At 49.8% G+C, this 25,180-nt stretch overlaps 1 protein-coding gene across 1 annotated transcript in view; it reads left to right on the top strand.

Annotated features, from left to right (window-relative positions):
* Slc24a4 (solute carrier family 24 member 4) overlaps positions 1–22,944 on the top strand; it is a 131,750-nt gene extending 108,806 nt beyond the window's left edge. The window contains exons 13-17 of the mRNA XM_071607590.1: positions 5,386–5,552; positions 10,037–10,151; positions 12,907–13,019; positions 15,604–15,669; positions 16,796–22,944. Of these exons, the coding sequence (XP_071463691.1) occupies positions 5,386–5,552; positions 10,037–10,151; positions 12,907–13,019; positions 15,604–15,669; positions 16,796–16,948 (614 nt within the window). The 3' untranslated portion in view covers positions 16,949–22,944. The remainder of the gene's footprint in view (positions 1–5,385; positions 5,553–10,036; positions 10,152–12,906; positions 13,020–15,603; positions 15,670–16,795) is intronic.
* Positions 22,945–25,180: the final 2,236 nt, after the last annotated feature.

Genomic DNA, 25,180 nt, shown 5'->3' with positions numbered 1-25,180 from the left:
ACTATCACAAGCTGGCTGGAGGATTTTCTTAATAATGTATTTTTGGTTATTTAGGAAGATTAAAAGCACAGGTGTTCAGAGCTGAAGCAACTACCGCTGCCTACTTTGCAGTTTTTAAAATTGAGATCTAATTCATATACCATAAAGTTCACCCTTAAACATTCAAGGATTTTCTTGCTATTTTCACAAAGTTGTGTAACAATCACTAATACATAATTCCAGGACATTTTCATTATCCCAAAGAGAAATTCCACACCCACAAGCAATGGCCCCACTCCTTCCTCCTCCCTTTCCCTGGCAACCACTAAACTACACTCTGTCTCCACAGAGTTGCCTGCTGTGGACATTCCTAATAGCCACCTTTTGTGTCTAGCTTTTTCCCTGTAATAATGATTTCAAGGTTCACACAGCCTGGGCCAGTACTTCATTCCTCTTCATGGGCAAGTAATATTCTTTTGTGTTTGCATACCATATTTTGTTTATCCATTCATCACTTGCATTATTTGGGCTGTTTCTTTTTTGGCTGTAATGAATAATTCTGCCATGACTATTTGCATACAAGCTTTCATATCAACATTTTTTTTTCGTTCCCCTTGGGTATATAGGAATAGAATTGCTGTATTATATAGCAGTTCTCTGGTTAACTCTCTGGTTAACTCTTTGAGTTTTCTAAGAAGACATTTGACACTCCCACCAGCGATGTGTGAGTGTTCTTATTTTTCCCACAACCAGTAATATTTGTTATTTGTCTTTTTATTTTTGTGTGCACCAGAGATTGGACCAGGGGCACTTACTTCAGCCCTTTTTGTTTTGTTTTGTTTGGAGACAGGGTCTCTCTAAGTTGCTTAAGACCTCACTAAGTTGCTGAGGCTGGCTTCAAACTCATGATCCTCCTGCCTCGGCCTCTGGAGTGACTGAGGTTGCAGGTGTGCACCACCGCACCCAGCTGTTATTTATCTTTTTTACTGTAGTTATGCTTGTGAGTGTGAAACTGTTTTGAATTGCATTTTCCTAGTGGCTAAAGATTGTGAGCATTTTTTAATAGGTTTATTTGGCCATTCATGTACCTTTTTTGAAGAACTGTCTATTCAAATCCCTTTGCCTATTTTTTTTAAAATTAGGGTATTATATTGTTTTGTTTGGGCAATTGATGAACTGTGAGGCTTCTTTATATATTTTGGACTCTAGGTCCTTATCAGATAATATGATTTGCGAGTTAGGGGGAGTTCCCCTCAGTTTTTCATTAGTGTCCTATAAATCACTAAGTTCTTTAATTTTGATAAAATCTGATGTATTTTTTCTTTCATTGCTTGTGATTTGGGTGTCATTTAAGAAGCCATTGACTAATCTTATAGCATAAAGAGCTGTGTTATTTCTTCCTTTCCAATCTGAAATCCCATGTTTTCTTCTATTGTTTTATAGTTGTAGTCCTTATATTTACATCTTCAATCTTTAAAAAAAAAAAAAAACCTTGATATGGTGTGAGGTAGGGAACCAGTTCCATCATTTGCACATGGATATCCAGTTTGCAGCATTTGTTGAAGACTGTTCTTTCCCTATTGAAATGTGTCTTTGTTGTTATTTTTTTGAGGTATCAGTGACAATAGAGTGCATTTTGACACATCCTGCATACTTGGAGTACAACTTCCCATTCTGGTGATTGAACATGGGCATGTATTCCTATGTGAATGTAGGAAAGTCATGCCTGATTCATTCCACGGTTTTTCCTATTTCCATCCCCCCCCCTTCATTCCCCTCTGTCTAGTCCAATAACCTTCTGTTCTTCCTCCCCCCACTTAACCTGAGTCGGCATCCGCCTGTCAGAACGCTCCACCTTTGGTTCGGGGGTTGGCTTATTCCATTCAGCCTGGTCATCTCCAGCTCCATCCATTTAGCAGCAGATGCCATCATTTATGCAAGTGTCTTGACACCCTTGTCGCGTGTCAGCTGACCTTGAACGTAGGGCTTATTTGTGGGCTTTAAATTCTAGTCCCCTTCCCTCGTGCCGGCAGCTCCTCTTATTTGTAGAGCTCTGTAGTCAGTGTTAGGCTCAGAGTGTCTGAAGTCTCCAGTTTTGTCCTTTTCAAGTTTGTTTTGGCTCTTCTGGGTCCTTTGAGTTTCCATGTGGATTTTCAGCTCAGTTTGAGAATTTCTGTAGAAAAACCCCTTGGGATTCTAACGGGGATTGCATCGACTCTGTGAGCCCTTTGGGGAATACTGGTTTCTTTATAATATTACAATTGTTATTATATTACAATATTACAATTGTCCGTGGGCTGGGGTTGTGGCTCAGTGGTAGAGCACTTGCCTAGCACGTGTGAGGCCCTGGGTTCGTTCGATTCTCAGCACCACATTAAATAAATAAATAAATAAGGGCATTGTGTCCATCTACAACTAATAAAAATATTTTTTAAAAGATTACATTGTCCAGTCCACAAACAGGACATCACCCATTTATTTAGGTCTTCTTAATTTCTTTCAATGATGTTTGGTAGTTTTCAACTTATAAGTCTTGTACTTTTGTTACACAAATATAGGTAGTAATTTTTTTTTTTTTGATGATGCTATACATGGAATGGTTTCCTTAATTTCGTATCTGGATTATTCGTTGTTAGTGTATAGAAGTAAATTGAATTTTGTATATTGATCTCATATCTTTCAACGTGGCTGAGCCTGTTGATTCTGTGTGTGATTGTGCATTCCTTACAGTTTTCCATATACAAGTCCGGTCATCTATGCAGAAGGACAGTGTTATTTCTTCCTTTCCAATCTGAAGGACCTTTACTTCTTTTTCTTGCCCTATTTCCTTGGCTAAAACCTCTAGGACCAGACTGAATAGAAGGGGTAAGAGCAGAGCTTTTTTGTTCAACCCAAAGGATTTTTTAATTGTCCTTGTGATTTCTTCCTCCATCACAGTTATTTAGGAGTGTGCTATTTAGCTTCCACACATCTGTGAATCTTCCCGTTTCCCAGTTACTGATCACCGACTGCATTCCACTGTGGAACATACTCCCTGATGTCAGTCCCAGTGCATTGACTCTTGTCTCGCAGCCTGACACCTGGGCTGGCCTGGAGAAGGTTCTGGAGACTGTTCTAATGCGTATATCAATGCTCTCCATCAGATTGGGGGTTCTCCATCACGAGTTCTCATTCTTCCTCTCCTTTCCCCCTCCCCCCACCTCCCAGGACGCCCGTTTATCTGCTTGGTGTTCACAGGTCACTGAGGCCTGGTCATTTTCCTTCTTTCTTTTTTTCTTTCTGATCCTCAGGTTGGATTATCTTCAAGGTTGTTGACTTTTTAATTTCTGCCTGCTCAAATCCGCTGTGGAACCCCTCTAGTGGATCTTTCATCTCAGTTACTGTACTTCCTGATTCCAGAATGGCTGTGTTTTTTAAGTCACTTTGATCTCTTTATTCATATTTTCCAGTGAAATTCTCGTACTTTCTAGTATCATTCTCACGCTTTTCTTTAGTTGTTGTAGACATAAAAAACCCCTATGTATATATTTTTAGATTAGCCAACTAAGTTTTTGTCTTATGAACCCAACCTCTGGACTTCCTTGTGAAGGTCATATTGGCTCTTCTTTTCCTGTGTCTGGGCAATATTATTTTGCATATCTCATAATTTTTTTGTCATTGTTATAGAAACACCGTATTGTCATATATTTAAAATAACAAAATGTGGAAACTCTAGAAATCACATTCTTCCCGCTTTCCAGGGTGTGACATTGTTGTTGCTACTGTTATCATTGTCATTTGTTTGTTTAGTGATTCTTATGAACTAATTCTGTAAAATGTGAATTCTTGGCTGGGCAAGGCCACCCGGTCTGTGCTGGGTCACTCTAGAGGCTCATAACCAGGCAGACGCTTCCCTAGATACTGAACTCAGCAGCCCCCATCTTTGCTGAGGGGCTCCGTGTCGTTTGGGGTCGCGCCTTCAACTTTTAGACACGAAGTTTCAGACTCTGCATTTGCCTTTGCTTTTTGCTGTCACAGAGCCTCAGGGTCAGGCAGAGGTGAGAACTTAGGACGACCTCAACTCTCCTGACCCTGGGAACCACCTGGCAGCGCTGCACATGCGCTGGGTCCTTGAGATCTGCAGGAACATGTGGGAGCTTTGTCAAGCCCCTGTCAATAGCTCATTCCCTATTGTTTTTCCTAACTGTGATCTGCCACTTGGGCACATGATTTGATGATTGCTTCTGACTGTTTTCAACAAAACCCCAAGGAAAAGGCTCTTTACACCAGGTTCAGATATGTAGACAGTCTTAAAAGTGGGGACTTCCAGGGAGCACCAGAGAGGTCCATAACAGTAATTCTGGGGGTGGGGGTGGGGGGCTTCCCAAGTGCTCTGCAGAGGTTTCCTAGGAGGGTAGATACAGGCTCTTGGAGGCCCTTTCACAGGTTTGGAAACTCAGTCACAACCTGCCCCCTCTGGTGGCCGTAAGTGGGACTGCAGGCTGCTGGTTGGCAGGTGAGAGGGACTGGAAATGGGGAAAGTGAGAACCCCGCAGCTCACTGCTCTTCCGGGGACCTCGCTGATGTCTTAAATAGACATCCTGGATTGCCACAAGCCTTTGACTGATTTCTGGAGTTCTGAAAAAAAATATTGTCACCATTTTTGCCATTGTCCCCACTGCTTTTACAGAGAATTTCCAAAGGTCCTTCCTGCACTGCCATCCACACACCCATACTGGGTGTCTCATTAAGGACACTACTTGCACTCGGTGACTTACTGAGGCCACCTTTCCTTGGCTGAATTGTGTGTGAATTCCTTGGCAGGGTCCAGTGTTGGGGACCGCCAGCCCAGGCACACACCTTAGGCTAGTCTGTACCTGCCATAGGCTGACTGTGTGACCTTGGTCGAAGAAGCTGGAGATCCGAGTACTGACTGTGTGCTGGGCTCTGTGCCGAGGTCTCAGACTGCGTCACGTCGTTCTTGCAACAACCAAGAGATTTTGTTCCTACTTAACAGATGAAGAAATGAATGGTATACAAAATGGCCAGCGCTGTGTCGATGATCGCCACATTGTTGTATTTGCATGACTGTTATCCTCGGGGAAGGAAGTGACACTGATGGGGTCACTCAAGGTCATTTGAATTCCAGCCGTGGGATTCCGGAGCTCAACCACATCTACATCCCAGCTCCCTGGCCAGGTTCCTCCCTGGCCTGGGTCTCACCTCCCGAGTCCTAACAAATGAAGGATCTGAATAGACTACAGTTAGCCAGTCTGCACATGCCTACTGCTTTGTCCTGCTGCTTCCAGAGTGACAATGTTATGGAAGTCTAGGGTTCTGGGAAGTGATGTTCTTTGGTTTGGCTCGCAGCTGTGTAACCCCGTGTCTCTCTCCCCCTTCCCTCCTTGCTTTCCCCACCCCCTGCAGAAGCACGAGGGGACAAGGCCAAGTGGGTGTTCACCTGGCCCCTCATCTTCCTCCTGTGTGTCACCATCCCCAACTGCAGCAAGCCCCGCTGGGAGAAGCTCTTCATGGTCACCTTCATCACCGCCACGCTGTGGATCGCCGTCTTCTCCTATTTCATGGTGTGGCTGGTGAGTGGTGGGAGCAGCGGGTGGACTGGACAGCCAGCCCCTTCCAGCAGAGGAGAAAGGCTGGGCTCAAGGCCACCATAGGCACTGCTGTGCCACCTCGGGGCCAGTGGCTTATTGCTCAGTGGACAAGGGTTTAAACACAGTGCGGGTGCTGTGCTGGGTGCCAGGGGCTTGGCTGCAGCTTGTGCTCACCTCTGAGGCGGGTGGGTGGGAGGGACAGGGACTTCACACAGGTGAACGGCAGGATGGACGGAGGATTCTGACGGTGGAGGGGGGGGGGGCTGATCACAGGCCCCCTCACTTCTGGGTTCCCCAGGGGAATGCAAAGGAAAGGGGCCGGGGCCATGGGAGATGATGGTGGACGCAGGTGGCTCTCCCCAGGACCCCCCAGTGCTCCTCTCCCTTCGCCTATGCCCAGCACTGCTGTAAGCACCCCATGTGAACTCCCTCATGACAACCCCATGGGGCAAGTACTGTATTGTCCCCATTTTACAGATGAGGAAACTGAGGCACAGAGAGAGTGAGGGTCTCGCCCAAGGTTACACCATCAGTGAGTGCTAGAGGTGGGATTAGAACCCCAATATCGGCCTCCTGGTCTGTGGCCTCCACCCACACCATGAGCTGCCTCTCACTTTATGCCTGGAGTTCCCGTGCCCGTGGATGGAGGTTTTGCAGCTTCTCGAAAGCTCCTCGGGCCACACTCGACGGCTCCCTGTACAAACCCCTCGCTGGCTGGGCCAGGCTACGCAAGAACCCAAGGTGCTCCTGGTGCTGCGTGTCCCAGCCAGAGGGCCCCTGTCCTCCTCCTCAGCCAGAGTGGAAGCCCAGGAGAAGGAGAACGGTTTCCATGTGGCTGCCTTCCCACGGGTGGGTGGTGAAGCTCATCTGTCGCCCACTCACGCTTTGGTGGCCCCCTTGGGTCACTGCATTCTCCCCAGACACCTGGGTGGAGGCAAGCGAGGCTTGACTTGAGAGGCAGCAGGGCCAGGTGGCTTTCCCTGTGGTCACAGGGCCACCTCCCTCAACTCCAGAGGAACCACACAGCTCAGTGTGAACAAAAGTGGAGGGGGGAGGGCGGGAGTCACAGGAGAACAGATGCAAGTGCCAGTCCTGCCTCTTGGGAGCCACTGGCCTGAGCAAGTGACTCAGCTCCCTGGGCCAAGGTGGCCCCCTCTGTGAAGCGAGTGACCCGTGCTGTCTTGTAAGGCTGTTGGAGCCTGTTTGAGCAGCTGCTGTGACCAAGAACCCTGACAAGAACAATCTTAGAGAAGGAAAAGATTATTTGGGATCTCGGTTCCATAGAAGGCCAGCTCCACTGCTCTGGGCCCAGGGTGAGGCAGCGCATCGTGGGGGAGGGCTGTGGGGGAGGAGGAAAGCAGCTCAGGACATGGCCCCCAGGAAGCAGGGAGAGAGCTCCCCTCACCAGCAAGGAAATATAAACCCCAGGGACCCACTTCCTCCATCCACCCTCTACCGCCTAGGTACCACCCAGTTAGTCCCCATCAGTGGGTTAACGCACCGATTAGTTTAAGGCTCTCAAAACCCAATCATTTCACCTCTAAGCCTTGACTCACCTGCGAGCTTCGGGGAACACCTCATAGAGCCTAACGCCCCAGGCACACAGGCAACCCTGGTTCTGCTCCCAGCCAACCCCATCACACCCTCCTTGCCCTCCCCAAGCAGTGCGCGAGCCCAGGCAGGAGTCCGATAGGATTCTGAGCAGCTTTTGGGAGCTGTCGTGCAGGGCAGGAGGAAGGGGGCTTTCCTGTGTTGGAAAGAACTGGAAAGAGCTACTCTGCAAAACCCCCAGGACGAGGTGACAGAGAGCACAAACACTGTGCCTTGAATTTGCACATCTTAATTTTTCTGAAGCAAAACTACCCACCAGGCCATCTTTATATTTAAACACAGCACTCAGTGGGTTTTCTTACAACGTGTATTCCCCAAACAACATCCCAGGTAAACAGGGTTTTGTGGCATTTGGAAGATCAAATTAATGAAGGTATGGAATCTTCCTTCTCTAGTTACAGAAAACAGCGGCCTGGGTCGCTCCACTCTGGTCAGCTGCAGGGCCGGACCCCCGACCCGCACATCCTTCACCTGCGAATCCCACTGCCGTTTCTTAAACCAGAGACATGGTGGCTTGGCCCAGGGTCAGGGGCCACCTTGCTGGGGCCCTCTTACCTGTGGTTTTGAACTTCAGATGGCCTGGTTGGGGGGTCTGACAGTGCCAGCAAGGTTTGCTGGGAGCAGTGCCCTTGCTGTCACTGTGCCCTGGTTAGGGTGCCAGGGTGAAGTCCCCTACCTGCCTTTTCCCTCTCTCGCCCCCAAAGCTTCAGGGAAAATAATTCTTGAATGTGAGCATCCACAGGGAGGGACCTGAGAAGTGGATCACCCTTTTCCCCAGCACAGTTGGGGACACTGAGGACCAAGGTCACACAGGTAGTCAGGACAGAGTTGGGACCTACCCTGGGGCTCTGGATATGGCTTTCCTTCCCTTTCTGAAGCCTAAGCGTCAGGAGGCTCAGAGGCCGCAGGGTTGGAGCCAGGCTGAAGCAGGGCTCGCGTGGCATCCCTGATCCTAAACATGCTGGGTGCTGAGGCACCCCGCAAAGGCTGCCAGCATTCTAGCCCCCCGTCACTCTGTAGTTAAGGGGGGAGGAAGCCCTAGTAATCCCAGGGTAACCCCGTTTCTGTGCTCATGGTGTCTAGAGTCACCAATTATAAACCTGTTGGCCCCTCCTGGTCTGGTGTGCAGAGCCCCTTCGAGCCCGCGTGGATGAAGCACTGATGGCTCTTTCTTCCTTTTTGCCCCCCACTCTCTCCCTCTGTGCCCGGCTGAGAACAATCTCATCAGCACAGGGTGATCTGAGAAAATGACGCCTCACTCGAGAGCAGGGAGGGACTTCAAGTAGCGCTGAACGGACCCTCTTAGTGGGTCTGCTGTCCTCAGACCCCTCAGCAAAACTTTCTCCCAACAGGGACATCTTTTAAGACCAGACGCTGGCTGCCGGCCAGGGCCGAGCTTTGCACTTAGAAAGCATGCCCGGTCCGGGGCTCTCTGAGCCCCAGGAAGCCTGATCCCCAGTCTCCTTGTCCCCAAAGATAGCAAAACAAATGATCGAAGCAGAAGGGGAGATGCCACCGTGGACATCTGGCAGGAGCCAGGTGCTGTCACCTTGCATTTTCTCATTTGTCCTTGTCAACAAGCCCGTTTGACAGGTGAGGGGCTGAGGCTCAGAGGAGCAAGGTGGCTCACCCAGGGTCACACAGCCGCTCGTGGGACTGGGACGGGTAGCTGAGATGTGAAGGGCTCTCGGGTGCCACTGTCTGGATCTCTAGATGGAGAGGCAGAGCAGAGCTGAGGGCTTGGTGAGCCGGGTGGTCCAGATGCTTCCAGGGCTTTCCATCTGACAGCTGCTCTGACCCCACCATCCCTCCAGGGTCTGACATTCATTAGTAGAGTGTGTGACTGTGCACCAAGAGCTCTAAGAGCCTGTCTATCCTTTGACCCAGAGTTTTACCTCTTGGAAGTTATCCTAAGGTGGCAAAAAGCCAAAGATGTACGCACAGGACAGCGTGATGGAAAGGCTGGAGCACCAGCTGTAGGGGCAGAAACTTGGCTCAGAATCCTTGCTCCATTGATAACCAGCTGTGTGTCCATGGCACTGTGGCTTAACCTCTCTGACCCTCAGTTGGCATAACAATCATGCTTCCCTCATCTGTGGGTGGTAAATGATAGATTACATGAGATTGTGGAAAACACCTCGTACTGTACCTGGTACACAGTAAGTGCTCAATAAATACTGTCATAGGCAGTGATGTTATCAGAGCAAAAAAGAAAACAGCTAAATATCCAGTAGGGAGGAATTGGCTAGCATTTTATAGCCATAAATGAAATGTAAGTGTCAGCTAAAATGTGTTGTAGATGACGATTCCAACGGAAAGGTGTCCCCAGGGTCATTATGTGAAACAGTTACAAAAGAGATGTTGGTGGTGTACTTGGACTTCATTTTTCCTAACATATACACACACCAAAAACAAGGTCTGGAACCTTCTGAAACGTTGTGCCCAGACCAGCAGCCACACCAACCCCGGGGCCTTTAGGAAGGCAAGTCCTCAGGCTTCCCCCAGAACTCTGGGGTGGGGCCTGGCAGTCTGCATTGGCACCAGTCTGCATTGGCACCAGCCCTTCAGGGGTTTCCTGAATGCTCAAGTTTGAGGCCCACGGCTGTCCTAAGAGCTGAGCAGTGGCTGTCTGGGGTCTTAAGAAATGGGAGGTCATTGTATTTTATCTTGTAAATGTTTTGAGACATAGTACTTGTTCAATCAGGAAAAAAAGCACACTCAAGAGATACTTTTAAAACTGAACCACATTCCGGATTTTCCCCTCCGTGACAGCAACCTCATGTTCAAGCTAAAAGCGCCCAGGGTGGGGACGGTTCCGGGGGTGTCAGGCGGGCTCACTCCTGCCTCTCCTGCAGGTGACCATCATCGGATACACCCTGGGGATCCCCGACGTCATCATGGGCATCACCTTCCTGGCCGCAGGCACCAGTGTCCCCGACTGCATGGCCAGCTTGATCGTGGCCAGACAAGGTATGGGCTTAGTCTGGTCCCGGCAGCCATCAGCAGTGCCTTGCGGCCCCCTCGTCTTCCTGCCCAAGTGTAGTTGGCCAGGTGTGGCTCTGAGGGTGGCAGCTGTCCAGTCCTGGTACAAGGGAGATGGTCACATCCGGAAGCATCACATTTTAGATGCCATCCATGGGGAGAGCAGGTCCCGTGATGAGCTCCTGGAGGTGTTTGGAAGCATTCACTCTAGTGGTTGTCATAAAATGAATCTAAGCCAGGCCCAGTAGCACACGCCCGTAATCCCTGCAGCTTGGGAGGCTGAGGCAGGAGAATTGTGAGTTCAAAGCCAGCCTCAGCAAAAGTGAGATGCTAAGCAACTCAGTGAGACCCTGTCTCTAAATAAAATACAAAATAGGGTTGGGGATGTGGCTCAGTGGTTGAGTACCCCTGAGTTCAATCCCCAGTACCCCCCCCCCCCAAAAGAAGAATCTATCTTGTGACCTCCAGCAAGCTGACAGGAGCCGTGTCCCAGGGCCAGGAAGGGAAAATGAGCATCCTCTTCATCTTCTGGCTTTAGAAGACAGAGTGTTTTGCCCCAGTGGTCTCCTTGTGAGCCTGCTGAGCGGCCACGTGGCGCAGGAGAAGGGCTGCTGTGCGGGCTCTGAGGGCAGAACCTAAGAGCCGTCCAAAGTCCCGCCTTTCTCTACGGCTCCTTTTCTGCCAGTGAGCGGGCCTTTCAGAGTAGACTTCCAGGTTGATCCGGTGGACTCAGTGGGAGGTCAAGACGGCAAGAGACCTCAGTTTAAGTGACTGGCCCTGGGGTTCAGGCTGTGGGGGGGGGTCATGATGTGAGAAACTTCAGGGTTTGAGTGGGGGTCCCAGGGAAGTCACTGCAGGTCTCCTTTTGGAACAAGGGACAGATGGTCTCCTTGGCCCACCTGTGGTGGTCTGAGGAAGGACACCATCACAGAGTGGCTATGATGAACTGAAGGCGTACAGAAAAGCAGGGAGCCTGAGACCCAGACTGGGGTGCATCATTGTCGTAAGGGTGACAGAATTGCTGTGATTGACAGAATCCCACCGGCATGGTAAGATTAGGTAGCTTCTCAACAGCGAAGGGCGTAAGAAACCGTGTTCAGAGTCTGCTGCGCCACGCAGAAGACCAGCAGCATGCTTTGAAGGGGAGTTCTGCACCCTGAGCTCCCTGCAGGCTCCCAGCTCAAGTGTGGTCCACTGACATCGACCTGGAAGCCTGGGAGAAATGGGCCTCTGGGCCCTGCCCCAGTCCCACCAAACCGGATCTGCGTGTTAACAAAACCTCCCTCCACCCCCGGGTGATTTGGTGCTCATCAAGGTTGAGTCACGGCCCTAAGAGTCCTCGAGGAGTCACACCAGATGCCACAGATGCTGCGTAGTGTGGGGACTCCAGCAACCCTGAGGAGCACCTGTCTCCTCTCCAAACTCCCGCACCTTTTCTCCTCCCTCCCTGTCTGGCGAGCCCCATGTCCTCACCAGGCACCAGCCGCTGGTCCAGAACAGTCCTGCGTGTTCCTGAGTTTTGCCAGACTAGGATCCTGGGAGGCCAGGTTCCCAGAGCTGCGGCCCCTCACAGGACTAAGCCGCCAAGACACTGAGGTCACTTGGAACAGCGCCTGGCAGGAAGGAGCAGGAACGTCCGCCCAGCCCTGCAGACCTTGGGGGGGCCTCGTGTGCAGGAGTCAGCAGATGACAGCAGCCAGGATGGGAGGGGGTGGGCCCTCGCCCAGATGTTGGTCAGAGCTGCCGGGCTGCCCAGCCACCAAGCAGTGTCATGGCATAGGTACTGTGAGCCAGGCTTGCTCATCCTGCAGACCTTTGTGTGTGTCAAATTAGGGCTGAATGGGAAGTTAGAACGGACTTCAGCCAGCACGAGTCTTATTTATAAATTTGCTCTCTGCACTTTAATCCCCCTCAAGAGATTGAGCCCCTCAACTGGTGTAGCTGGTATGAGACTGGACAGTGGGCATGGCCCCCAGTCTCTGAGATGCTTCTGTTCTGTTTGGAGAAAGTTTACCCTTTAGGAACGACCAAGGCATGAGATCTGATGCCCTGTGATCCTGGCCAAGGCCAGGGTACCTTTGCCTGGGCCACAAGCAGGACCCTGATGGTTTGTTATAAAGGGTGCCGGACCAGGCGTCCTGACAACTGGCCACTCACACCGTGCCCTTCATCATCGGCCCCATGAGAATGATCTTGTTCCCAACTCCCCAGCACAACTGGAGCACTAAGTGAGGCAGAGCTCATGGTGGGTCCTCAGAGAATGTCAGCTGAAGGTCAGAGTTCAAGGTCAAGGTGTGGGCAGGGTTGATTCTGAGGCAGGGAGAATCCCGTCCAGGCCCCTGTCCTGACCTCCTGGGCTGTCTTCCTCCTCAGTACCTTTCTCCCTGTGTGCTGTCTGTGTCCAAGGTCCTCCCAGTCACATTGGATTAGGGCTCACCCTAATGACCTCATCTTAACCTCTCACCTTGTCAGAGGCCCTGCCTCCAATAAGGTACCACCCTGGAGAACTGGGGGTTAGGACATCAACAAGTGAGTCTGAGGGCCACGATTCAACCCGTAACAGGGTCTTTTAAATTTTTTGAAGGGAGAAGATCTTAAACCTCACAAGAAAGGTCTTAGGAAAGTAGGGTCCACGAGGAGGGGATTCCTTTCTAAGGAATAGCACTGAGAGGACAGTTGTGAGAAAGAACACAGGTTTCCAGAGACCTGCTCTTGATGACAGAAATGTGTTGGTGGTCCCCAGGCCTTGGCGACATGGCGGTGTCCAACACCATAGGAAGCAATGTGTTCGACATCCTGGTGGGGCTCGGCATCCCATGGGGCCTGCAGACCATGGTCATTAGTTATGGATCCACGGTAAGTCCCCCCAGTGCCCAAGGAAACAGGTGGGTGCACTTAGCCCAGGGTTTAGGAGATGTGCCTGTCTCCATCCTTGGCACCTTGGTACCCACCTTCTTTTTTCTTCACGTATGTCCTATTGGTGCGCTGTAATTGTATGTAGGAATGGGATTTGTTGTTCCATACTCATACTTGCATGCAAAATAGCAACATGATCTGGCTCATATCCCTCCCCAGCCCTCTCCCCTCCCTCCCTTCTTCCCACCCCCTGGTTCCTTTCCTCTACTGATCTCTCCCTGATTTGCGGGAGATCCCCACCACCCCCAACTTTCTTTTCCTTTTTCCTCTCCAGCTTCCACATAGGAGAGAAAACATTCCATCTTTAACCTTCTGAGTTGGACTTATTTTATTTAACATAATGGACTCCAGTTCCATCGGTTTTCCTACAAATGGGCATATTTCTTTTTCTTTATGGCTGAGTAAGAGTCCGTTTTCTTTATCCATTCACCTGTGGATGGACCCCTAGGCTGGTCCCTAGTTGGCTATTATGAATCATGCTGCTGTGAACGTGGATGTGCGTGTATCACTGTAGTAAGATGATTCTAATTCTTTAGGACAAATATTGAGGCGTGGTACAGCTGGGTCATACGGTGGTTCCATGCCTAGTCTTTTGAGGAAACTCCATACTGATTTCCATAGTGGTTGTACTAATAGGATTTTACGTCCCAACAACAGTGTTAAAGTGTTCCATTTTCTCCATATCCTCCCCAGCATTTATTATTGTTTGTGTTCTTGCTGACTGCCGCCTGACTGGTGTGAGATGAGATCTCGGTGTAGTCTTGATTTGCATTTCCCTAATTGCTAATGATGTTGGATATTTTTTCATATATTTGTTGGCCATTTGTATTTCTTCTTTTGAGAAGTGCCTGTTTAATTCATTTGCCCATTTAGTAATTGAGTGGTTTGACGTTTTGGTGTAAATCGTTTTGAGTTCTTCACATATTCTAGATATTGATCCTCTGTCAGAAGAGTAGCTAGCAAAGACTTTCGCCCCCTCTGTAGGTTCTCCCTTCACATTCCTGTTTCCTTTCCTGTGCAGAAGCTCTTTAATCTGATGCTGTCCCATTAATCAACTTATTTCCTGAGCTTCAGGGATCCTATTGAGAAAATCGTTGCCCGTGCCCATGTGCTGGAGCGTTGACCCTACTTTTCTTCTAGGAGCTGCATAATTGCTGATCTAATTCCTAGGCCTTTGATCCATTTTGAGTTGACTTTTGTGCAGGGTGAGAGACAGGGTCTAGTTTCATTCTTCTGCATGTGGATAACCAGTTTTCCCAGCCTCATTTGTTGAAAATTCTGTCTTTTCTCCAGGGTGTGTTTTTGGCACCGTTGTCAAGGATCAGACGACTGTAGATGTGTGGGTTTGCCCTGTGTATTCTCTTCTGTACCATTGGTTGTGTGTCTGTTTCTGGGCCAGGGCCATGCAGCTTTTGTTGCTATGGCTCTGTAGAATAATTTGAAGTCAGGTATTGTGATGCCTCCAGGGTTGCTTTTTGGGCCTAGAATTGCTTTGGCTATTCTGGGTCTTTTATTCTTCCAAATGAGTTTTAGGACCGTTTTTTCTTATTTTGTGAAGATTGCCATTGGTATTTTGTGGGGAGCATTGAATCTGTATATTGCGTTTGGTGGTAATGATGTTTAACAACATTAATCCTGCCTATCCAGGAACATGGGAGGCCTCTCTATCTTCTGAGGTCTTCCCCAATTCCCTTCTTCAGTGTTCTATAGTTTTCATTGTTGAGGCTTTTCACCTCCATGGTTAGATTTATTCTTTTTTTTTTTTTTTTTGAGGCTATTGTGGATGGAATTGATTTCCTGATTTCTTTCTTGGAAGCTTCATTGTTGATATATAGGAAAGCTACTGATTTTTGTATGTTGGTTATTGACCCACTACTTTGCCAAATTGCTTATTAGCTCAAGCCGTCTTTTAGTAGAGTATTTTTTGGATCTTCTAGGTATAGGATCCCATCATCTGCAAACAGTGATTATTTGACTTCTTCCTTTCCTATTTTTATCCCTCTTATTTCCCTCTCTTGCCTAATTGTTCTGGCTAGACTCTCCAGCACTATGTTACCCAGGAGGGTGGGAGTGGACGTCCTTGTCTTGTCCTGGGTTTTAAAGGAGATGTTTTCAGTTCTTCCCATTTACTACGAGGTTGGCTTTGGGTTTTTCACGTATGGCCTTTATGATGTTGAGGTGGGTTCCTTCCATTCCTCGTGTCTTTAAGTGTTTTTATCATGAATGGGGCACACACTTCTTTGACAGAACAGACTGGGGTGGGGGGGTCTCAATAAGGGAGCCCGTGTTTGCCGAGGGCTATTCATGCTTCCACCTCTTATCTCAGCCCGTCCCCCTCCCAGGCCCCTTCCTCAGAGACCAGAGTCCAGGTTGAACCCACATTGTCCAGACTTCTGGCCATGCGCTTACCCGAGGACCCTGTGTTCTCCTGAGCAGGGAGTGAATAAGCCTAAGCGCGCTGGGCATTCACAGTGGATTGGCCACGCAGCCAAGAGGCTCAGGGCCCCTGTGTTTGCTTTTCCAGGTCAAGATCAACAGCCGGGGTCTGGTCTATTCTGTGGTGCTGCTGCTGGGCTCCGTCGCGCTCACCGTGAGTGTTTATAATTCTAAAAGAGAAGCCTCACGCAGGCCTCATTTCATCTGCTTCTGCCTCGTCACTTGCAAGACTCCAAACACCTCCTTGTCCCCTGCCTCTGGCATAAGACAAAGTGGAGCAAAGGTGTACACCCACATGTACTCCAAACCCAGTTTTTCCCAAGAGCATCGACCAACACTACTAAGCACTTTCCTGAGCAGATGAGATATCACAGGGGAAGTGAATTGCATTTCCTTTCTTCTTGCTGCCTTGTCCAGTGCCCTCTCTAGTGCCAGGGGACAGAAATTCTTCCCATCTGAGCTGACAAGAGGGGGTGTGGCAGGCCTCAGGATGACACTTGGCAGTCAAGGCTTCCCTACTGCATGTGCCTAGGCCTGAGCTGAGCACTTTACTTCTCTGATCCTTGCTGCTCCCTGATGAGGGTAGTGCAGGTATCATTCCCATTTTGCAGAAGAAATCGAGGCTCGGGGGGTAAGTAATTGGCCCCAGGTCACAGACTAAGGAAACAGCAAATCTAAGATTCAAACCAGGTTGGTCTGATTTACAGAGCTGTGTGCTCTGCAGAGGTAACCGGTCCAGCCCTCGGAAGCCTTGATTCAGTCATCAGAGGAAGACAGTGGGGGGAAGCGTGCCCCACCCGCCCAAATGCAGTGGAGGGACACACACACACACACACACACACACACACACACAGAGAAAGGGATGCCCCAGACTGCAGTTTGCCAAGAATGGGGACCTTGGGAGCCTTGGGAAATATGTCAAGGAAGAAAGACAGGCCATGTTCTGAGGCCAAGATAAAGACCTGCTTGTCTCTCCACAAGGCCTGGGCTGGGGGACTTGTGCACCTGAGGGGGTGGCCCTGCCTGGGGAGGTGAGTGCCCCGAGGGTGGCTGCTGGGTATCTTGGAGTCAGCAGGACTGGGCCGTCGACTCTCCCTGGCATGGGACAGGGATATACTCAGGGCTGTTTCTGGTGAAACCAAGGAGAAGCCCATCGGGGACCATTTGCCCTTGTCTCCGTTCTGCAGCTCCAGGGTTTGTGACTTACACGTTATGTTTTGGTAAAAACGCCTTCTGTGTCCCTCTTCCCCAAGCCCAACTCTTACACTGTGTCCCCCCAGGTCCTCGGCATCCACCTCAACAAATGGCGGCTGGATCGGAAGCTGGGCATCTACGTGCTGGTTCTCTACGCCATCTTCCTGTGCTTCTCCATAATGATAGAGTTTAACGTCTTCACCTTCGTCAACCTGCCCATGTGCCGAGAAGACGATTAGAGCTGAGCCACCACCCCGCGCCGTCCTGGCCGCCCACCACACTGGCATCCTTCTCTCTCCCTCCCCCGCCACAGGTCCCTCCTGCCTCAGCCACCACCATCTGTCCTTTCATGAGCTGGAAGGAAGGGCCATCGTGGTCTTTGCCTGGTCCCAGCCCAGGCTGCTGGCCTGCTCTTTGGAGTCAGCCCCCAAGGCAGGGTCCTGAGTTAAGCAGCTCCACAGGCCCCTGAGCTGCCAGCCGCGGGGACATGGAGTGTCCCATCTCTTGCACACTTCTGCATGCAGCTTGTCTTTCTCCTCCATGGGCAGGCTCAGAAACGAGGCAGTCGGTGCCCACGAGGTCTCCCTGGGCAAGTGCAAAACAAAAGTGCCACTCTGTAGTGTCAGCTCGGGGCCAGAGGAGTGAGGTCCTCAGGCAACATGTGTCCCCAGGAGCCTCTGACTTCTGCCGGAAGCACTCACGGTTTGGAAGAGGCAAGGCGTCACCCTGCTGGGGTTGGAGACCATGACAGCAGACATTCCACTCCTTTTTCTGGAAAAATTAGAAGAATGGCAACATTTCTTTCACAGCAGAAGAGAGAAACGCAAATACTCTTATCCTTTTTATTGATGCAGAGAATGAGCAATGAAATATTTAAAAATAAAACATCCGACAGATCATCATACTTGAAAAATATCATTCCACACTAAAAGATCATGATGGGGACCCCAAAAGGTCACCCCTGTACAAAAATGAAACCTCTGTGTCTCGTCTTGCATCGACGTGGAGATGTTTGGTTTGGAATATAGAAAAAGGTGAAGGACCAACGTGGAAACAGGTGCTAACTCAGAGACACAGTGAGGACTGCAGTTCACTGCTCGACATTCCAGACCTTCTGTGTGAGGCAATGCACTGTCTGTCCAGGTTTGTCATTTCTGTAATGTTTTAGATTCATAACCCCCCTGTGGAAAGACGCAGTTGTTTATATGCCCAGCCAATTCCATAACTGATGGTTTTAGTGACAAGAAAGAGAGATTTCCTTTAAAACCATGAATTGCTCTCTGGTTAGCTAGAGGCAAGTCTGAAAAACATATCTTGGAAATTTTTAGAGCTAATTTTCTTGAAACTCATAGTTTACTACATATGAAAGGCCGGGGATAGGAGACTGATTAAAAATAGAGAAGCATGGAACCATGTTCAACTGCTCTAAAATGTATATTGAAAAGATTTATGAACACAAACCTTTCCTGGGTTCTCAAAAGCAAGCACAAATTAATTTTCTATAGAGAGTGTTCTTTTATTTTTTTAACATTTCTATCGCAAAAGTCTACCGGATCTGATGCACTTTTAATATTGAGATATTTTGCACAGGAGAAGATGTGGGAGCCACCCCTGTCGATGTCAGAGGAAAGGTTTTTAGTGATTCACCAGAAATCGCTTTAAACTTGGCAATGAGTTTAACTCCAGTAGCTAACCCCCTCCTGAGACACCAAGCTCATGACCCACGTTGGAATTTGTGACTATGCTCTGTGAGGCCTCCGGAATTCCAAAAGGAGGAAGTGTTCAAGCCTGCGTCCCCAAGTTCCCTTAAGCATGACCCTGTGGTGGGACTTGGCTCCCGGCACCAGTTTCCATCCAGGACTCACATCAGTATTAGAGTGACACCATATCAATGCTTCTCTTTCTGTTTCTCTACCCAGAGCCTGGGCTCAGGGGCCTTCAAATCGAGAAAAAAGGATTTTCCTAAAAAACTGGCTAAGCCGGATGGGAGGGAGCCCATGCAGCAGTAGAAACTTAGCTGCAAGAGGTTTCAGAGCCACTGGGGACCACTCTGGGTCTGAATAGCTTAGTTCAAAACACACACACACACACACACACACACGCAGGGATAGTTTTTCCCACATATTCATTTGGTCTTGGGCAGGTCAAGTGATCTAGTTTAGTGGCCAACGGTAGCATGCTTGTCCAAGCGCCACCCCACTGCCCCTCCCCAGCTGAGCCAGTGCATGTGGGTTGGCCAGCCTGGGGCAGCAGGCATGGGCGTGAGTTTGCACTTGTGGTTGGTTCTTTTTGTTTAAGTCAAAACCTCATCAAATATTTAACTGGCTCCTGGATTCCCCAGATCATCTCCTAAGATCTGTTCTTATCTGAAGTCTTTTTTCTTTTTCTGAAAAAGACTAAAAATCATTTTTAGATATGACAAGGACCAGGGTACGTGGTCCCTGAAGATGTCCCTGCTGGGTTTCAATTCACTGAGTCCCTGTGTAACTTTCAGAGAATATATCCTAATCGCCCTCCTCTCTGCAGAATCCATTTGAGGTTATAAAGTCGACTACAGCTGCAGCTAGAGACTATGAAGTTATGTTTTTAATATGTAGTATGCTCCTCTTAGCTAATGTTCTTTGGACTTTAATGTGCCAACGTAATGTCCTTAAAAGGCTCTATGCATTTATGAAACCTAGAATACTTTATGAACAGTGTAGGTGAAAAATTCTCTGTTTTTAACTATATATATTTCCATCACAAGTTTAAGAGTTGCTTGATGATTTAGGTCTTCATTTTTTAACTTACGCTTTCAGCCCATGCCGGATCACTCCCTTTATTTTTATCTCCAAAGCTAATTAGCATGGGGTAATTATTTCTGCTACAAAATAGACAAAAAATACATTAAGCTCTTCTCTGGGGGGCAGAAAAGCAAAAGGAACCATGTACTCAGGTAGAAAGTGTCTATAGAAGCAGGGGCAGGTGATTCCTGCTTCTGGTCTGGGATTTGTCCTTACTGGCCCAAGGATTAGGGTGGACAGTGTGGAGTGTCTTGGGAACCTGACCCTGAAGGAAGGTTCTGGGTCAGCAGCTGTGAGAGACGGAAGGTTAAGGGCACTGCGGACAGTCAGTGTGGCCCCGTTGCTTACCCTGTCCTTCCTATAACATGGTCTGGAGTCTGTTGGCCTCTGCTTCTCCCTGTCACCTACCAGCACCTGTGCACACACCTGACTACAGGTGTGTGTCTGCGCCTGGTCATTCCCTTCCCCACCTGTGAGGGCTCTTCCTGGCTTTTGCCTGTCTGCCCCTGCCTTTACAGACCCGAGCAGCCAATAGGCACTCACCTTCCCCGAGCCCTCACCAGGGTTTGCACACCACCCAAGCACAGTCCTGAAGACAGGGACCAAAAGCCCCAGCCTGGGCTGCCCGGGGTCTAGGTTTTTCCAACCTTCTCTTCCTGGACACAAGGATTTGCAAGCTCAAACGCTGCAGCAGCCCACCCTTCAGAGAACCCTGGACTCCCCAGCAGGCAGGAACTCGGGAAGGGCGCAGGTGGCATCTTGGCCCCACACCTGCCTTTCCTCTTGGCCTTCCTCCTCCTGGAACCCCAAGGCCCCTCCCTCTCCTCAAGATGGGGGTGGAGAAGGCCAGAAGGACAGGGAGAGGGTCAGCTCATTGCTTCTGGGGAAAGTGGGAGAGAAGCCCAGCACTAGCAGGGAGCAGATGCATCCGGGATGCCTGTGGTCCCTGTCTGGAGCAGCCCTGTTGCCACGTCGTGTCCTTAGAAACTTCTAGAAATTCCTGGAAATGCTCTCTGGTTAGCTCTTGGGTGGCAGGAGGTCCCTCATCCCCACACTCCTTGGACCCACTGCCCTCTCCATATGGACTCGCCCAAAGAGCATCCGAGCCCTCGCCAGGCGAGAGCGCTCCCTCCCGGGGTTTCTGGTCTCTGCGGCTCCTCACATGAGCCCCTGGGGCGTGAGGCCTACCAGCCGTGGGGCAGGGGCCTTCCTGTTCTCTGGGTAACTATGCCCCACTGTGTCAGTTGTGTGGGAACGAGAGGGAGGGTCTTTCACCGTCCAGATCTACAAGGCGGAGAACCAGGGTCGGCGGCCTCCCGCCAGGTCCTGTCACGGGAACCTTGGCCTCATGCAAAGGACTCTTCCCCACAGGGCCCATTCCACGGGTGCAGATTTTAAAAAGGCATTTCCACTTAGGTTGTTGCAGTTGCTTGTTAATAAAGAAACCTGAAACTGGACGCTAGCTTCATACTTCACCTGGAACCTGGCAGCTAGCTAGCGGGTGGACATGGGGCTTGTCACAGGGCTGCCCAGCTCCAGCAAGTGGGTGCCGCGTGAGATCAGGAGGGATGCCCTCTTGACCCCAGGTGGAGCAGTCTTTCCCAGGAAGCCAGCTGAGTGGTATCCAAGCTTTGATTCCTCTATGGAGATTTTTTTAAATCCTAACTTTTCCATCACAGATGGCTTGCAGGTTCTACTCGTTGCTGCCAAGCCCTCACACGTCCTAGGCACACACTGGTAGGGACTAGTGGCCCTGCTTTGTGTCCTCTTTGACCTTCGTGCTTCTAGGACGTTGTGTCGACTCTTACAGAGTCAGTATCCAGTTGTCCAAGTTGTGAATCTTCATCCCGCCTCGTGTCCACCTGAAATCCCACCCTCTTCCAATCCCTGTAGCCTCCAAGAGGCATCTCTGAAGGGCAGGGCCTCAACCGTGTGGTTGTTCCATCCATTGGATTTTCGGGGCTGGGGATTGGCTACTCCTTCGTTAAAAGCCCGGTGACAAATTCCAGCATAATCCACACCTATCCCACGGTGTTGCCAGAATTCAAGCAGCTGTTCCTTATGCACCTGGGTGGTTGGGACTTTTCCATTTATAAGGCCAACAGACTTGTTGATTCTGGGGGGAGTATGTGCCCTCCCCACCCCGTCCCTGGAAAACAACACTTTAAAGCTACCAGAGGAACGTGCAGCTTTTGGTTTCTAGAGGCAGGGCTTGGTATGACCAGCCTTTGTGCCCAGAGGGAGGGACCCAGACAGCAGAGCCCTCCTGCCAGCACTCCAGGGGAATCCCCCAGGGGACACGTGGTCCCCTTTTAACAGGAGGAGGCCTCTCCTCCCCCTGAAAATTCAAGGCTTTTCCAAATAAAATTTCCTAGGGTTTTTTTTTCCTGACCACTGGGCATCCTGTCTCACCTTCCATCCCTGACCCTCTGAGCTGTAGACTCTGTGACCACACTGTCCACACTGCCCAAGGCTTGTACCAGGGAATTTGGGGACCCAGCAAACAGAGATGTGGCTGAGCTTCTTTGGGGGATCCCTGTGGGTGGCTGCTAGTCTAGGAGGCCAAGTCTCCAGCTCAGAGCACTAGCTCCCTGGCAGGGTGCCCTCTGCCCGGACCTCCCTTCCAGCTGGGAGTAGCTGCTGGTGTCTGTGCACAAAGGGAGCTTTGATTCCCTAGAGAGGAGGAAGGCTGCTGGCCACTTGGGGCCAGGCCCGTGGGCAGATGCAGGATCACCAAGGCAAGGACCCAGCGTGCAGAGGCCAGGCACTACGAGATGCCAAGAGGCGGGCTGGGCATGGCTTCCCCCAGGTATTTGGATCTTCCTAGGGCCCACCTTGACTTACCAAGTAGCAGGTGATCAGGGTTGTCTTGGGTCCTGAAAGGACCTTGTTAAAAAACAGAGCAAACCAAGAACATCTAGGGCAGGCCACACATGGCCTGGGTCCCCCACGAGACACTTTGAGCGCGCTGGGCTGCACCCTTATATTTGTTCATTCTCTCAGAGCAGGAGCAATGGGTTGGAAAGTTGTAAATAATAAATATATTTATGCCGCTATTTATTTTTTCAATAACTGTGACCTCCTGCACTGTGAATGCTCTGTGACATGAAATTCTTAGTTTAATAAAACTGTCATTAAATTTGAATGAATTGACATTCTTGGTTCCTAAACACTGGCATGAGTTTACTTTTGTTGTAAAGAAAAATCTAGAGTAAATACAAACTGAACCTTTATGAGAAATCTGGCGGTCAGTATTGTAATGCAATATATCAAAAGTCTGTACACTGTCAATAAAATAAGTGACCACAAATTGTCTTTCCCTACACAGAACTTCTATTCATGTTTTCATAGACCTACATATTTGTATTTTTTGAAAGAATTACACTGGAATAAGAGCCATTGAAAACCATTTTTATTTGCATATGGAGAAAAAAAATAAACGTCAAAAAGGATGAGAAGTTGGAGCTTTTAATTACAATGGTTGGAAATGAATAAAGCAAATGATGTATCTGGCTAGCATGATCGGGCCCAGAATGACCTTTCTTACCTCGCCAGCTCCATGAACATGGGACCTGTGGTCCCTTGTACCCCCGTCAGAAGGGCCCCCACTTGCTTGTGTCGCCATCTTGAAATTCTTAAGACCTTTTAGAAAGGGGTCCCAAGTTCACATTTTGCACTGGGCTCTGTAAATTATGTAGGCAGTCCTGTTCCTCAGGAAGACGGTTTCTGTCTTCTGCTCTTGTGTGGTGGGAGATGGAGTCTGGGAGATGGAAGTTCTGGCTAATTCCTTCATCCTGTGGTCCACCCACCCTGGATCCTGTGGTCCAAACACCTTAGCACACCTGTGAATCGCTTGGTCATCTTGTGAAAAAGCAGACTCTGGGTCAGCAGGAGAGGGTGGGACCCCAGGCACTGCAGTTCTAGCAAGTTCCCAGGATGCAGCCGGTCCATGCCGAGTGGTGAGAAGGTAGTTTGGTCCTCCTCGGTGTGATCTTGCCACTCGAGCTGGTTCCCAAGCTCCATCTGCAGTGAGACAGATACAGAAATTGAGGGAGAATATACACATTGATGGCAATTTAATGAGTAATCTTATTGGAAATTGATTTTTGTTGCGTTTCCCTAGTTATTTTATTTCATCGTAGTTGATGGTGTCAGCTTTTCATCACTGTGACCAGAATACCTGACAAGAGCAACGTTGAGGAAGGAAGGTTTATGGTTCTAGAGGTTTCAGTCCCTGGTCGCCAGACTGCACTGCTGTGTGCCTGAGGTGAGGCAGAGCACCATGGTGGCGGGAACTAAGACAGTTAAGAAGATGAGAGAGAGGACGGGATTGGGGACAAGACATCCAGTGACCCACTTCTTCCAACTGGGTCCTGCCTCCCTCAGCCATCAACGGGTTAATCCGCAAGGTCAACGGATCCAATCACTTCCCCAAAGCCCCACCTCTGAACACATGAGACTTTGTGGGACATTCAAGGTCCAAACGGTGGCATTTATAGATATAGTCTACAGTGAATTAATCTTTTAAAAATAATTTCAAAACTTTCCCATGGTTGGTTTGAGAAGTTGAGAGTCCGATGCTGTTTCTTCTTCACTTACTTCCTGTTTAGAGGGAGTCGATGATGTGGGAAGGCCTTTGTCTCAGAATCGCAGTCAATCTTGTTAACTTTTGGGATTTGCTGGCTCCAGAAATCTGGGTACCCCAGTGTCCCTCCGTCTGTCTATGTGACACTTCATGCTTTATAAAAGCAGTGAACGCAGGATGGGTACTGTCCCCAGGGCACAGATGAGGACAGTGGGGCAGATGAGGCAGGTGACCGTGGGAACCAGCCTCGGGAGCCACGTCTCCTCCCGTCACAAGGCAGCACAGACCTGACCTGGGGACGGAGGCTGGCTGACCGTGACCTGCTGGGCTGTCCAGGCCCTATCAGTTTGTCTTTGAGGTTTTCTAAGAGTTGTTCCGGTCAATTCCAAGTTCACTAGGAGTCCTGGGGCAGGCAGACTGCTGTCCTCGGCTCTTAAGAAGCAGACCTTTGCCAGGGTTCTGTCGCCCACCCCTGTTGGCCAGTGTTCACCAGGAAGAACACTGGGGAGCACTGGGGGAGGGTCCAGGTCTGGGTTCTGACCTCCCTCTGTCCTCACCTGAGCTCTCTCCCGAGACCCCCACTACACTTGCTGACCATGAGGTCTGCAGGTGTCACTGCTGTGGGTATTGTCCTTGCTAATGAACAAGCTCCTTCTCCTGGGCTCCTCCTCTTCTCGATTTCCCCATCCCCTTGCCCAGTTCTCCTCCGCCTTCTTAAAAGAAAGTGTTTCTCTACAATCTGTCCTGGAGCCTCCTTCTTCTACCCAGTGGTCCTCCATCCTGGCTGCCACGGTGTCCTCTGCAGAGATGTAAAACACAGAGACACTGAGGGCCCATCCTGAAGTGACCCAATGGGCCTGGACATGCAGATCATTGAAAGCTCCCCCAGTGATTCTAATGCACAGCCAAGGTCAAGAACCAGGGACCAGCTCAGCACACCCCACAGCCCTCCCAGGTGGAGCAAGGGCCTGCCCAACTGCTACTGTCCCCAAAATTGACACTTCTAGCCCCAAGGTTCAGAGTCCTCCCTCCAGAGATGCCCCCTACGCATCTGACCTCCTGGGCTCTTGGGCTAGGTGCCTCCCCTGCCCAACATCACCAGT

This window comes from Marmota flaviventris, chromosome 2 (genome assembly GCF_047511675.1).
Source record: "Marmota flaviventris isolate mMarFla1 chromosome 2, mMarFla1.hap1, whole genome shotgun sequence".
NCBI lineage: Eukaryota > Metazoa > Chordata > Mammalia > Rodentia > Sciuridae > Marmota > Marmota flaviventris.
Note: the sequence above shows the minus strand (reverse complement) of the source record. Positions and strands in the feature narration are given on the sequence as shown.